This window comes from Emydura macquarii, unplaced genomic scaffold, assembly GCF_026122565.2.
Source record: "Emydura macquarii macquarii isolate MOO-44397 ecotype Brisbane River unplaced genomic scaffold, CSIRO-AGI_Emac_v2 contig_1876, whole genome shotgun sequence".
Classification (NCBI taxonomy): domain Eukaryota; kingdom Metazoa; phylum Chordata; order Testudines; family Chelidae; genus Emydura; species Emydura macquarii.
In genome coordinates this window covers 17,683,206-17,699,454 of record NW_027132013.1, presented here as the reverse complement: position 1 = coordinate 17,699,454, position 16,249 = coordinate 17,683,206, and the positions used below count along the sequence as shown (strand labels likewise).

At 44.5% G+C, this 16,249-nt stretch overlaps 1 protein-coding gene across 1 annotated transcript in view; it reads right to left on the bottom strand.

Moving 5' to 3' along the window:
- Positions 1-16,249, bottom strand: part of SUSD6 (sushi domain containing 6) — a 112,917-nt gene that overhangs the window by 12,153 nt on the left and 84,515 nt on the right. The window contains exon 3 of the mRNA XM_067557817.1: positions 1,469-1,666. Within this exon, the coding sequence (XP_067413918.1) occupies positions 1,469-1,666 (198 nt within the window). The remainder of the gene's footprint in view (positions 1-1,468; positions 1,667-16,249) is intronic.

Here is a 16,249-nt window from a genome sequence, read left to right as displayed (position 1 = left end):
GATCACTGCCCTTCACACTGCTACTTCCAGTCCTCAAGTAGGGAAGTGCCACCATGCAAGAATGCTGTCCAAGCATGGCTAGTTGCCATGGTGAAGGGTTTTTTTTTTTGCATGGACTGGGAGAGGAAGTAGGATGGCAAAGAACAGGGGAATTCTTACAATCCCATGCTGAATTCAAAGAGCACTTTCAGGTTCTACCTGGTCCCAGGTGAACTCCACCTGGCCCTCCACTTGCACAGGGCTCAGAATGAGGACTGTAAGAGTGGCCATGAGGGAAAAGGGCATCTTTGGGAATGGTAGAGTAGGTTCTGTGAACTCAAAGAAGGGGCGCTTTTCTGTTTGCTTTCTGATTAAGTTAACATATTTTGCTTTCTGGTTTACAAGCACTAATCCCTGAGAAAAAGGTTTTACTGCCTCAAACGTTTGCTGCTGAGTCATTCCCCCGGTATATAGGCTTGCAAGGCTCCCTCCTCCCCCAGCTTTTACTTGGTACATATATTTTTTTAAAACCAGAAATCCCATGGACAATTAAACTGCAGGTGTATAACAAATATTTTTCTGCAGACTGCTTCTCTTTCCTGTCATGGGAGAGGAATTCCTGTCCAGCAAGGGAAAGCCCCACATAACAAAAGCTGTCCATTTTCATTTGGAAAGAAAGAAAAACAGAAAACATCTATCAGCAACATCCATCACTGCCAGGCCAAAGATAAACAGCACCACAGAGCTCTGTGCTGCAGCAGGCTGCAAGCTCCAGAAGCAAATAAATCAGCCCCTTCACAAATGGGTACTGGAAAGCATTGGAGGAAGGAGAAAAACACACACACACACACACACACACACACACACACACACACACACACACACACACACACACACACACACACACACACACACACACACACACACACACACACACACACACACACACCCAGGTGCACCCAGTTTGTTCAAATGAAGAAGGTATGGCACACGGTGTTGTTGGTCTCCTGATATCCTGGGACCGACAGGGCTACAAGTGGCTGATGTATTGTCAGCTTGCCAGGAGCCCAGCACTGAAAGTGCACACAACAGAGCAGGGTACTGCTCCCTTCTCTCTAGTACGGCAAGAATCTGTTGTCTCAGCAGGTTAAAGTGGGACCCTCCACTCAAGCCAAGATGGAGAATTGAATCCTGATGCACAGCTTCACAGGCCAAGTTTCTGCATTAAAGAACAAGGGCTGGACTTTGACAAGGAAATAGGAGAGATGTGGTGTATTTTACACTGTAAACTCTTTGGGGCTGGGATTGCCATTTATTACGTTTGTACAGCACCTAGCATTATGGGCCCAACCTTGCTGAGTCCTTTTGGCACTACCACAATGTAGATGTCAAATACTGAAATAATACATAATAAAATAATAGAGAAGACTGTCTAAAATGGAAGTTAATACATTCTTACCTTCCCTACTTGCTGTAATGCACTACTCACCTTGGCTTAGCCTACAGCTAATTTCCATGGCTGGATTCCATTCTCCATTCTTGCATGTCAAGTATTTGTAATCTCCCTTCAGCATGTAGCCTTCATCACATACATACTCTATGACACTGTTGGATGTCAGAGGGTCACTGCAAGGAGTTGGATGGCATTTGTAGCCTCCATTCTCAGGCTCCGGTGGACGGGGGCAAACTGGAGGAAAAGGAGAGAGATCACCATGAAGATATTGCATACAGGAAGACTCCGATTGTACAAGTATTGCAAAAAATCAACTGAAAATGTGGCACATGCTCCTAGTTCCTCCTGCAAGCTTCTGAGAAGTATTGGTTACTAGAAACGGGAAGAAACACCATACTAAGACTATGAAGATCCACAACCTGGGTTTCACCCCTACCTAATCTGGTGCAGTAGCTGGGTGCTAGGTTTTGTTCCAATACTGTAAGTAAGTCACTAAGTAGAGGAAGGGTCAAAGAAACAGACTTCAAAAACAAGGTAAGTAAAGCATGTCTTAGATAAGGTAAGGAAGGAAGGTAAGTAAAGCATAAAGTGAAACAGCAAACAACAACAAAAAAGTGAGTCATCTGATTTGGACTCTCAGGATTCAAATACAGGGCTAAAAACCAACACTGCAGATGTTCCCATTCAGGCTGGAGCCTGGTCTCTGAGACCTCCCTCCTCTTTGCTGGGTTTCAAGGGCTGGGCTCCAGGCCAGGCAGGAACGTCTACACTGCAATTGGGGTTCAGACACACTGCCGTGGGTTTTTTTTCCTATCTTCAATGTAGACATACCCTTGGGGACATCCATAGCAATGCCACTCGTAAATTGCTTCAGGTGTGGACTCGTCTCTCAACAGGCCCATAACGTCTTTAGTCCTAGGTCTCCCCACACAGTCACTTCATTATTGGCTTTCTTCTCTCCCTAAGGTCCAGGCTGCTTAGTCAGCTTGCACGAGTTGATGTGGAGAGAGAACGTGGTTTCCTCCCACTCAAATAAATGCGCCATGCCAAGATCGGGGGCCTTTGCCTCAGATACAACAGTTGCTCCATTTGGGGAGGTAGGGTCCGAGAGCTGAGCCTAGAGCAGGGGGCAGGTAGATGACAGTCTCAGAGCTGGCAGAAAGACTCTTATTTTGGGTTTGTTTTGGTACTTTGACTTGGGACTCTGCTAGCCCAGAAGCAGGATGGGGTGGAAAGGGGAAGGGCCTACAACTTTTGCAGTAACCAGGCCAGAAGGCTGCTCCATAAGCCACCACAGCAGTCCGAAAACCCTGTTGGGGAAAACAGAGACCGAGCAGCTGGAGCACTGTGCCGCACCACAAGGAGGTGCATAGTGGGCAGCAAACTGACAACAGAGTCATGTTTCTACTTAGATTTCGAATGGGCAAATGCACATCAAAGCCCTCTGGAAAACTGAAGGTAGGTCTGTTACCAGACATTTCTGCCAGCATAATCAATAGCGATGTACGGGGAAAAAAACAGAAAATGAGGAAGTTGGCATGAAAACAGGATCTTTCTTGCTTATGATCTCATCTCCTCTGGCAGCTGACTATTACTGCTTGCAGGATGCAGTCTTTGATAGGCCCTCCACTACCACCACTTATCAACCGAGGAATCCATCCTATTCTGAAGCTGCTCCTCCAGTAATCTGGACAGCAAAAAAAATATCAAAATTCTGACTATATTCAAACACTGAATGCAGGGGAGAAGAGTCCATCACCTCTCCCTCCATGGGACTGAGATGTTGATCTGGCTTTAAGGGAAGCTTGTTCGTATTTTAAAAAAAGAACACTTTGGGGCCTGAATAAATTCAGGTGCTTTCCTTTTCACCACAGTGGGGTTACCCACACCCTCTCTTGTCATCTCTGAGTACGCATATCTTCTGACACACATAGAGGGAAGTGATGGTGCTACAGTTCCACCCATGATACCGGGGTAGCTGGATGGTTTTCCTTAAATGATCACCAATGAAATAGTTAATACTGACTTTAAGCTGTCACTTTCAGAGTTAACTCCCCAGTGAGATGAGAGAGGGCAGGTTGCATCTCTTAGGACCAGATGCTGAACATACTGTGCAAAACAAGGCTTTGCAGAGATGACCTAAAAGAAGAGGAGGGGGAGTATGGGAAGAAGGAATCCCCCCCCCCCACACACACCCAGTAGTTTGGCCCGATAGCTACACAGCCAACAACATAAGCCCTGAAATTTGGGAGCAGACAGCACAACACTTACACACCCACTACACAGGGGTGTACGGCGTCACTTAGCGGCAGGCTGAACAGCCACTGCTCTGCACTGCCCTTGCTACACCAAACTTCTGCATGGAGTCCCCTCAAGCGGCCTGCCTGCTCCGCTGCACAGCACAATCACAGTGGTTCTGTGGAGTTTAGGGCCTACTTCATCTGCAGGGGGCAGTGATTTAGCATCTGGCCCATTGAGCTATTTCATCACATCTGTTGGCAGACTGGGGACTGGAGTGGGTCACGTTCCAAGTTTTTCTTTTTTTAAATGAAAGCTTAAACTGGCAGGTCCAGAAACCTGCTATTGGAACATACTGCTGAGAAGCAAGCAGCTCGTACAACCGGTGGTGACAGAAGTAAGATACTGTTAAGCAGCTTCCACATGGAGTCTATCCACTAAGGGTAGATCTACCTGGGAATTAGACACCCGGGGTCAATTGGCTCAGGCTGTAAAATTGCTATGTAGACATTTGGGCTTGGGCTGGAGCCTGAGCTCTGGGACCCCAGGAGCAGGGAGAGTCCCAGGGTCCAGCCCAAGCATCTACACTGCAATTTTCAACCTCAGAGCCCAAGTCCCGTGAACAGAGTCAGCTGACCCAGGCCAGCTGTCGCCATTCTATGGATCTTTTATTCCTGTGTAGATGTATTCTCACTACATAAGCACCTAAGAGTATTTCTTCCATTCTCCATGCTTTTGCATTGTATCCATGCATACCTATTGTATCAGAAGGCAGGCTTGTGTTTCTTTGTTTGGTTTGCTCTCTATTGTGAAGGGTCATGTACACCAGTGACGCTATATAAATTACATACAAAAAGCTTTACTTAAAAAATGTTAGTTGGTTACAGTCCAGCCCTTGAAAAACTTGGAAATACCAGAATTTAGGTTACCTAAAGCAACCTTCCTCCAGCCTCCTTGTGCGTATGCATCAGAATGAAGTCTTTTCAATTACAGGATCACATGCTGTTTACCCTCCACAAACCCCTCCCCTCATTCAGTGCACAGGATGGATGATGCTCACGGAATTAAACAGCTGAATAATTTTATCCTCCTCATTCAGTGATTCCTGTCTTATTTATTACAAACAATGCACTGACTAAAGAATTAGTCATTTCCTCATTGGCTTTTCTAGGGCGCTTATTGCCATGGTTTGAGTGCCTCACAAATATTGATGATTCATCTCCACTCCGAGGTAAGATGATTGCTATCTCCATTTTATACATAGGGAAACAGACACAAAGAGACAAGCCTGAGGCCAAACAGTGACTCAGTAGCAGAGGCAGAATTAGAGCGACACACCTCCTAACCCAATGCTCATTCCTCCAGCGTACACAGCTCTTCTCCATGTAGTGCCCCAGAGGCTGTGTGCTGGGTCTGGGATAGGGAGTTGCCAGGAGGAGTTTGGCCTAGTTCTCTTTCCAGAGATGGCACTGCTCTTGGATTTAGTGCAGCGTGGGCCCAGCTTTAGGTAAGAATGCTCACCTTCAATGTGGCATGCTGCCAACAGGTTCCCCAGGAACACACCCTACCGAAGGGAAATGGTAATTTTCCAAAGTTATTTCTCTCAGTCACACCTGAACAGAATTTCATAGACAAATAAAAGGACCCTCTCTGGCCCCTAGGCTTACTTGTTCCTGCCAAATTTCAAAGGCCTGCTGCGCACAGTCTCAAAAATGTCACAAGAATCTTTTATAATGGAAAGCGTTAGGCAACCTAAAAATAGGGGGAGCTGGTAGCCATCTCTGTGTGATAAACGGCACATTACATTTTCACTGGCTTTTTTATGGTGTCTCAAGCCTTAATAGAATTCTTATGTATTTCTTGCCTCGCTCTCCCAAATAAATGGTTTAATTCACATTCCTGGAAGTGTGAACAGTGCACGTAGCTCCATGTAGATGAGATGCTTTACAGCAGTCTGCCAAAAAAATGGAGGGAAATAAAATAAATCCAGGTAACAGTAATTTCAAGCTTCTAATGGGGATAGTACAGCTCTAGATGAGTAAAAGCTATTTGAAAAACTACGCCTATCCCCTTGACACAGTATCCTTTTAAGACACGCTAATAAGAGAAAACAGGTTTTGAACACAGCCTAATGGTGCCAAGGTTCAGTTACCAGAGCCCCAGCAGAGGTTAGTATTTAGGTTTACATGTCTCCTCAGAGAGACTGTTCCTAGCCAAGGGGGAAGCAGGGAAGAATCACAAGGGTAAGAAATCCAAGCATTTGAGCATCATTAAAATCAGCCCAGCAGGAGAGAATTGCCATCTCCTGATTGATGGGCAGGTTTAATCTACATATCAGGATTTCTACAAGTTCAGTTCTAAAGATGCCAGGCATTTTTATTCATTGTCAATCAACATGCAAGACAAGTGGTATGTTTGGTTTCACTTTGTAAAATAAGAAGTGACAAAAGTCTTTCTTTGCTCAGTGGTTCTCAACCAGGGGTACACATAGCTCTGGGGGTACACATACCCAGACCCAGCAGAGGTCTTCCACAGGGTACATGAACTCATCTAGATATTCACCTAGTTTTACAATAGGCTACATAAAATGCACTAGCGAAGTCACAAACTAAAATTTCATACAATGACTTGTTCATACTGCTTTATATATACACACTATACGCTGAAATGTACATACAATATTTATATTCCAATTGATTTATTTTATAATTATATGAGAAATTATAAAATGAAAAAGTAAGCAATTCTTCAGTAACAGTATGCTGTGACACTTTTCTATTTTTATGTATGATTTTGTAAGCAAGTAGTTTTAAGTGAGATGAAACTTGGGGATACGCAAGACAAATCAGACTCCTGAAAGAGAGACCATAGTCTGGAAAGTTTAAGAGCCATTGCTTTACATCACACTTCCCCTGCTCAGTAACCAATGAATTGGACGCAGAAAATTGCTGCTAACCCCATGCTACTAGTAGACGTTTTCAAGAGAACTCGCTTCCCTTTGAAGGGAACTAACCACTTTCATGTTCAAGTTGTAATGTTCTTTTAATACATTTTTAATGGCTCTTTAAATAGTTGTAAACAGTACAAAATAGCAGGAAATATTCTTTTATCATGTGGACAGGAAAAAGCTACCACAAAATGACCCTTCTAGACCCCAACTCCTGCAAAACCACTATTGTTTTCTCCATTTACTTCTTTCCAAATTCAGTCAGATATCCTTCCAGCTAAGAGGGGCTAGGATGTGGCTTCTCCTGGAACTGATCAAAGATGTATCCAAGTCAGGTAGTGTGGTTACACAAGTGTTATACAGGTGTTCCTTGGCTTTGTTAGCATGGGAATATGCTCAAGTTCTGAGCTCTGATCAAAGATAGTGCTGTAAAGAGTTTCTGATGAGCTGTAAAACATAAGCCCAGGCCATGTGTGGTCACTGAAGATCCCATGGCACTTTTTGTTATGGGGGGATACTTGCCATTAGAGAACTTCCCAACTTTTTCCCCAGCTGGATATTCAGGCTGGTCAGTGGACCTCGGAGCTGCCTCTTAGTGAAGGAAAAGAAACATTAAACCCAGTCACTCCTTACAGAAATATGAAATGCATGGTTTCTCTTTATTTTGCTATTAAACGCAGACCAGCCCACGAAATGGCAAAATCAAAACACAGAGACCATCAGAAACAAGGCAAGAAAGCCACACAAGCACATTGGATAGCAAAATGGAGAGATTTCCACAACAGAACGGCTCCCAAAAGATTGGATTCTCCAAGGCCCTTGAACGCCAAAGAACAAACAGAGGAAAGCACAGTCTGCCGCCATGATGTACATAGAGTACAGGTTTCAGGATCATAACCAAAAATTAACCGAGTACTTGAACCTGACAGAAATAACTAACCTCCACAATTAGCCACTGAGTCACAATACAAACAGAAAAAGAATCTGCAGTGGCAACAAACAAGTGTAGCACAATCCACTTACATGCAAGATGAAGAACAAACTAAACACTTAAATCCACATAACTAGATGAAGGCTAATATTAGCAGCTTGTCATAGGATTATAAAATCCTATAGGCATTTATCTTCTTACTGCACAGTAGTGACACCATCAGTGATGCTAGAAAGGCAGCGAGGTCAAAGTCTTATATACTTTTCACAAGGTGTATTAGGAAAATTTATATTTGTGCTTAACCTAAAGTTTCCTTTCTTCAGGTAGCCAGATTCACAGATCCTACAGCCAGCCCGCTTGCTGCAGCAGTGGGTGTAGCTCTCATTTCTATCAGTTGCTGGCTCAGAGACATGTCTGCTGTCAATTAAGAACTTACATGGCTATGGTGAAAACCGTGTACTTCTAACCAAATACATTCTTATGAGCAAAACAAAACTAATTATGCCTCCTGAAGAACATAAGCAATGTGTTATTCTCTTACCTACCAAACTACACACCCTTATCTCACCCAGGGTGGGCTGTACGCTGCCTACAAGAAAGGAAATTTTGGGGAAAGCATATTTACATTTTCCTATGCTTCAGCACAGCAAGATTCACACTGGATTGTGATTAACAGCACTTTGTAGGTTGGGAGGGAAAACAGTTTAGCCTAATCAAAATCACTATTCACCTGGGTCAGCCCAACTCCCACTCATTTTATGAGCAGGAGTGCCATGGCGGGGGCACCTGCCCCCCCCTTGTGTGGGCAGAGACTGGGGGACATCACCCTCCCAACTGGATGCGTGGCAGATGTGACACATGGGGGGAGTGGGCACGCTCCCAGATTTCTGCCTTCCATTTGGCCCTACTCGGTCCCTGAGTCCCACTGCACGGGGGCGCGGAGGAATGTTCAGGCGGGCGGCAATGCCAGGGTCTTGTCGCGTGCAGTTCAGTCCACCCCCCCCTCCCCCGGGGGCTGGGTAAAGGATGCCACATCCCTCAGGTGTAGTCCTTGGTGTCCACAAACCACTGGGTGCCGATGGCCATGGTGACCGTGTAGGATGGCATGGATTGGCTTGGTCTAGAGCGCACACAGCCACAGGGAATGGAGCTGCCCCCACTGTGCCAACTAGGGACTGAGTGCATGGCCGGGCCCCACAACAGAAGTACCTCCTCGGACACAGCCCCTCCCTGCATCTTAAGCTACACCCCTCCCATTGCACAGCCTCTAGTTACCCCCTGCCTGCACCCTGAACAGTTTTCAAACTTTTTGAGCTGAGTCCCCCACCTTTGAGTTATGTTTGGTTGCCCCCTGCCAATTATCTGCAAAAAAAACAAAACAAAAAACCCCTAGTTGTCAGGTCCTCAAGTAGTCCCTGGAATCATGGGAAAAGTTGCCCTCCCCCTACCAAAATCTGAAACGGCACCCTGTTTATGAGAGCTGGATTGGGGCCATAGGTAGCTTCCCAAATGACTGAAGCACGACAGTATGCAATGCCTCTCTCACCAGGACAGCTCTGAAGTATTTATGAAGAAACGCATGAAGGACCAGGTGGCTGCTTTACAGATGTTTTAAGATGTGTACGCCAACTAAGAGGCTGCTATTGTTCTCGGGGAACATGGCAGGATTACAGAAGCGGACAAGCTTTTTTTCCTTGTATAGCTCAGATACACACCATCTAATCCATCTACATGGTGAAGATGTTGAAGACAGTGTTCCTTTACAACCAGGAGACAGAGCACAAATAATGAGTCTGATCTATTGAATGCTTCAGTTTTGTTTAGAAAATGTATTTTAATCACTGGACCTGATGGCTTGAGACAGGAAGACTCTAGTGTGACCTCTTCTGATTTATAGGAGCTGCAATTGACTTTAAAAGGAAAATTCAGAGTTTGTCTCAAGAACTGCCTTTATCAGCATGAAAAAAAATGCTGCTCTACAAGACACAGCTCCTGCAGTGTATTCTGGTAAAGTCTGCTAACTCATTTGCTCAATCTGGTGGGCAGCCATTTCTTTACAAAGGAGGACAGTCTACAACCCAGTTGAGACTGTTTCCAGCCAGGTGTACTAGGGGTCATATGTTTTGGGGTGGGACTAGATCTCTTGGAACCACCACCTCTGGAGAAATGTCCCCTTAATCCATTTTATTTTCTTCTGCTGTACTGGCTCTCTTTTACTCTAAGTGCTTGTGGAATAGCCTCTGGAGGAACGTTTACCCTTGCAATATAGTTATTATTCCCTTTTACACCACCTGGCAGCTGGTAGAGTTTACTTGTTTTATTCCCCCTCTCCCTCTTCTAGGGCTCAGCCACTATTTTTTTGCCCATCTCTTCTCCTGAAGTTTTCCTCCAGCACATTTTTGATGTGGCCAGGAGCAGCTCTGCTTGGATTTCTGCTTTCCAGGAATATGGCCACTTATATTTGTATTACTGGCTACAGCACTGCGAAGAAATGTAAATTATCTAAAAAAGGCATCTAAGATAAATGTGGCAACTAGGGATATCTTCCAAAGGCTTGTCCCCAGCCCCAGCCTTTTTGACCTTCATAATAGGAGGAAGCAAGACAAGGAGACTGTCCATATCAGGATCACTTGAGTGAGGTAGATGGATGCTGTAGAAGCCTTCGGTAAGATTTTCAAAAGCACCCAAGTACCCTAGATACTTTCGAAAATTTCACCCCTCCTCTACACTGGACATTTTTGAGATGTTTCACACCATTGCTAACACTCATTCAGCTAAATCATTGGCCATATTCAGAGCCAAAAGAGAGGCTGCCAAGCCAATTGACATGGTGCTGAAAATGGTGCCTGCAGCTGGCAGGCTGGCTCCACAAGGGACCCTGATATGGCTCACCTAAGCTGAGCGGCAAAATCAGAATTCTGGGCCCCTGTATTGTACATACAAGCGCTGCATCCTTTCACACGGTCTCTTTCAAAAAGTAGAAATTCTAGGCTTTGGAAGATTTGCCAAATGCTACCAGACAGCAAGTGACTGATATATTTGGAGCTCCTGTCCCCGGTTCAGCTGCTGGAAGAAGGAGCATGCGTCTTTTCTCTCCTCCACAGCTCTCTCTACAACCCTTCCCTCACCTCCTGGCTGTTCTGAGAGTGGAGTTGAGAGCAGATAAGAGAACAATAACCTTTGCTAGTTTACTCATACCTCAGCCTCCTTTTAGGGTCCCTACTCAATACTGAATACATTCCAGTGCCTGACTTTGGTGCCCAGAGACTTCCGAAGCAGAGCAGCATAAACTTGACATGATCATTTAACAGTGTCACTACTGCCCTTGAGCTTCTGAATAGCAGCAGGGAAACTGACCAGAACATAGATTTCAATCTGTGCTGCTTGGTAAAACTATGATGTCTCTCTGAGTCTGCAGTCAGACACCAATATATCAGCTATTGTTTGAAAAGTTCTCACAACGGCTAGAATTTTTTTTAAATGTTAAATTCTGCAGAAATTGATGGCTTAGCCCCCACATTCACCACAGAAAGCTCCCCACTCAACAATAAAATATGCTGTAGGCTCACAATAACAAGGGAACCTAAAGAACTGATACAGAAAGAAAGAATGAATACAAATGCCATTTCAGCACTGAAAGCTTTTATTACATAAACCTTCCCAGCTGGTCACCAGGAAATCCATTGTCTAGGCTAGCTCCTTTTCTCATGAGAACTTCAGTACCCAAAGGGTTTGGCTAGTCAGCTATTACTGTCTTGGTAAAGATATTCATTGTGATTATTATTCCACTATGCCTTTAAAAGGCTTCTTCAGCCAAAGCCTTCTGCTATGCCACAGTCTGGCAACAGGTCTGTGGGAAGGCCGGCACTGCAGCTATCACCAATTTAGCCATCTGAGACAGTGACTACAGAACAAAAAAATCCAAAGATTGCTTCTTGCAGTCAGGACTCTGCTTAAAACAATCCAGGGCCTTCCATAACCCACACATTTCCTTCCTTTCTCAGGCAACGCTAATGTTTGGTTACAAAATTCTGTCAGAGGGGGAGATGATGAGTGAAGAGGACCAGACATCATCATGTCCTCTACGTTAAACAGTTGCGTGTCTCACTCCACACCTACAACACACCCCCACCAACCCACAAAAAGCAAAGCTGCTGCCTCAGGAATTCCTCTCTCAGGAAGCCATTTGACTCTGAGGCTATGTCTATACTGACGGCGGCAAAGTCGCCGCCACCAGATCAATCTTTTTGGATCAATTGAGCAGTCAGTGTAGACCCGCTCAATCGATCAGGAAGTCAACTCTGGTAAACCACCCCCTCAAGTGGCGTAGCGCTGCGTCAACAGGAACATGGGTCCCATTAGCGCAGTGCAGTGAAGACGGCACACAGAAGGGAAGCAGAGCAGTCGATAGGAGTTACACAAGCTACGTAACTCCCATCGACTACCGCCAAATCGCCAGGTAAGTGTAGACCAGGGCTGAGTGGGGAGCAGGAGTGTTTATTTCAGACACCTTTATGCCAGCTATAGCAAACAAAGACACTCCCCATTTCCCCATGGAAAACTACTCCCCATGCTGCTGGTTTGCAGAGAAATGGCACCCAGATGGGCCCCCATCACCTTTCCACCCCACTGACTCAGAAAATAATGACAAAGGAGAGGGCTGGGGCTGCATGAATTGTTAAACATAGAAATGGCCACCACAACACGCTACGTATAGTCACCCATCCCTGGTTTTCAGGGTCCAAATGGCTTGAAACTGCCAGCAACAGATGTTTGCCCAGCTGTGCTCTGCCGCTTTCTAATATGGTGGTCTCCTACAACCGCATTTTTTGTTTTGTTTTGTTTTGGAGGGGGGGGGGTGCAAGTCAGATCTATTGTTCTATTACGAATACCTAGATTAGTACCCAATATTAGATTAGGAAATGGCTCATTATGTATTCAAAAGAGAACTACAACTGCTCATGTAGCGGTCCTATTCCAACAAAGGGTCACGTACTTTAGACTCATGAATATCTCAAAAAGGCAGGGATAACCGTCAGACACCAACTACCTGACTTTGGGGGGGCATACCTGTCGGCACCCAACATTTTAAACATTTTTGGCTGATGTATTACAGCCCACCATGCAAAGGGTTCTCCTCCAGTAATGACATCAGAACACAGGTTTATCCTATTTCCCTAGAAGGGTTGACTCTGACACAGTCACTTGCACATGGTGGTGGTGAATTGTACGGTTCTCCAACCCTCAGCAGTCTCCAACAAAATGCAATTGCTGGCTAGAAAGAATAAAATATACTGTATATTCTCTTTCATTCTCTTTATGTTACCATATGTTGCCTCCAACTGTGCTAACCTAGGTTAGTTCAAATAAATAAATTGAAAAGCAGCAGCAATATCTGAAATGTCTAAGAAGGGATTTATACTGCAGCAGCTACCTGCTGCTGCTGACTGATCATTTTGTTTCCAACAACAGGAAGCTGCCCAAGCATACTATGCAAATGCTTTTGTTGAAGCCAGAGTCCACATGGTAACGTAAGATCATCTGAAGCCCAGATCTTCCGCAGGTTTATTCTAATAAAATTGTTTTGTGAGGTGGAGAGAGCCCCCTAGCCATTTTCTCTTCAGCAGTTCAGGTTTCTCTAATACAGGAGCAGATGCCTGGTTTCCCAGAAGGGCAGGTCCCAGAAGACAGCTGCTACCAGGTGCCAGTCCCAACAGCGAGGGTTAAAGAACCTCTTTATATTTTATTCGCAAGAGGCAAATGTCAAAAACAAAAGGACTCAAATGTGAACAGAGTTCCAATCTACTCTACCCATAAAACAGAGGGGCCTTTAAAAAAAAATCCCAAAATGTAACCTCCTTTGGACTATAATGGATGGCATGAAGACAAAGTCCAATGGAAACCAGCTCTCTGTCCTTATTTGAGCCAGGCGCTGCTCCCACTGAAGTCAATGACGACTTAAATCAACAGGTGCAGGACTGGAAACTTTATTGGGAAATTACAGTTTACCCTCCCAAGGATGCATTCTGAAGAGGAGGCTTAATTTTTCATGCACTAATGTGGGTAAATGAGATGAAACTGAAGGAAGAGAGATTTGTATATAATCATATAGCTGTGCGTTTATATAATTAGACACAAGTACTTATGCTGTGTACAGTAATGGATCCACTCACTGACATTCCATACACACCAAAGAATTTTTAAAAAGAGACAGAAAAAAAGACAAAATAAAGACTAATTGCAGTCTTCCACCAATACAGTCACCAGCTGGTGACTCAGTAGAAGCAAAGAGATAAATTAACTTAATTAACATGCTGCAACACTAGAAAAAAACCATTGCTTATTAATACTCTGCCATGATTAGCCAACCATGGAGGGAAGCCTGCTAGTGCCACTATAATTATGGATATTGTCTTCTTTCCCCTTTGAAATGATTTTTTCCAATGGTTTATTACTCTCCTGAAAACCAAAACTATTCGCTTCAGCCAATTGAAGGGCACCAGGTTCCTTTTTTCTAAAGCTGAATTTTACTTCCATGCCTAAGAAATCAAAATGCTTTAGTCACATGCAATTGGCTAATTGGGCTTCTGGAGCTCTATAAACTTACTTAATTTAAAATGACGTTTTACAGACTAAGAGGGAGATTTTCAGAGCTATAAATGATAGACACTTATCTCTCACTGGGTTTTTAATAGGAGCTTGGTCCCTCAGTGCTACCTATGCCTTTGTAAATTACCCCTTCCACTCCATCATGTGGAAAGGGAAGGAATAAAAGACTGTAAAAATAAACAACTCCAAAACCACTTCTTTTTATAAGAAGAAAAAATCTCACACAAATGAATACAACACGCGGGAGTTTCCAGGGCTGACATAAGAGCCAGTCTGCAAAGACAAGGTCTGTATAATGGGGGATTATAATACAGCAGTGCCCCAGCAGTAACATAGTACTGGTTGGTCTTGCCTGTGTAAAGGAGAACAAACAATTTAATAATCATGTTTTCGAACTCTGTTAGTCATGCAAAGGCACGACCAGACCAGCGTTTCTGTGTGGCCAGGGTACTACAGTGCTAACACAATTCCCCCCAAAAGTCACAGCTTGCTTGGGTTGCCAGGCCCTTTAAGTCAAACTGCCGCCATGATTTTTTGAGGCAGACTGTGCGTGCCTTTGTATCTGTTTGTAATAGTTCCTAGTACAATGGGGCCCTGATCCTGATTGGCGCCTCTGGATACCATAGTAATATAAATGTTAAACAAAATCAGCAGGAAGCAAATCTTCAACAGAGATGAGCTGATAATCAATCTTGGCTGTTGTTTCACAGGCTGTTTTCAGTCATGTTAATGTTTTGCAAAGGGCTTCGGCGTTCTTCAGATGAAAGGTGCTATCACATACAGTGGCCTAACCACCAGACTTGCTCTGGTTCTGTGAGCATCAAGGCAGGTTGGCCAGCCTCTGGCTCCTAGTCTGCAGCACCAGGACAGGGTGAAGGAGTTGTGGTAGGCAGCAGTGCTACAAAACTGCCAGCTTCAGTTTATCACAAGAATCTGTCTTGGTCAAATTTGTATAGTCAGTCCTTATGAATGGGCAGAGTCCCAACACAGTCCTCAAACGAGCACATAAACCCCAACCCCTAGGAAGACGGTAAATTTGGCTTCATGGGCAAGTTTTACCAGTTTCCTTTACTAGATCCCAGCCCTTACCTAGCAAAGGAAGCTCAGAACTATTCTTACTCACTCTACAAGACATTGTTGAAAGCACGGTGGTGCTCTGCACACTAAGAATCTGCTACACGAGAAAATGACCTATTTGCTGCCTATAGTTGCTGGTAACAAGTCACCCCCGACTCTTTGCCCAGCTGGTGTTATAAATAGTTGAGGTGCTAGAGTCGACCACACAGTCCCAAAAAGCATGAAAAAGGAAGGTCTTGGGTAACTTTGCCTCTGAAACAGCATTACAAGAGGTGTGCTGAACTGTTTTGTTCTCTCTACATTAGCAATGTCACTGCTTTCAGCACCAGCTGAGCAGCGGTAAGGGGGAAATGAACACATTGCTAACTATCATCATGAATAGCAGGTAATTTTTTTGAGCACAGATGAACTGGGAACTCATAGGACCTAGAGTGTGGGGGCAAGTCTGTGGAGAAGGCCTGAGCAAGGTACTTGCCCTCAAACAATGGCTCTCCACACCCATGCTGATTTTGAACTTTAATTCCATATCTTACTGGCTCCCCTATCCCCGTGAGGAATCCCCTGCAAAACTAATCCAGAGATTATTTGCATGTTAGTCACATTACTCCTTTCATCTTTTTCCAGGCTGATGTTCAGTCCAAGTCTAGTAAGAACACAGTATTGTCTTTAACTCTCAGTATCCTCAGGGCCTAACATGCACAACAGAGCCCTGATCGGGGGAATCTAGATGCTTCAAGACAAATAAGCAGCAATAATAATGAATGCGGACGATCTAGTAACAGAGAAAGGTCAGATGTCCTTGCAGATTCTTTTATATCTGTTAGCAGATTTTGATACTGCTAACCATAAGGCTGTGTTGACTAGTCCAAATCCAGGTGCGAATAAATACTATTGTTCCACTGGCTCTGGTCTCTCTGCGTAAGTAAGCCCCAAAAGCTGGTGTTGGGCATTTGCCCTTCTGCAGGATACAGTGTTCCACAGGGTTCTTCTAATCCGTAACCTCTCCTGCTCCACT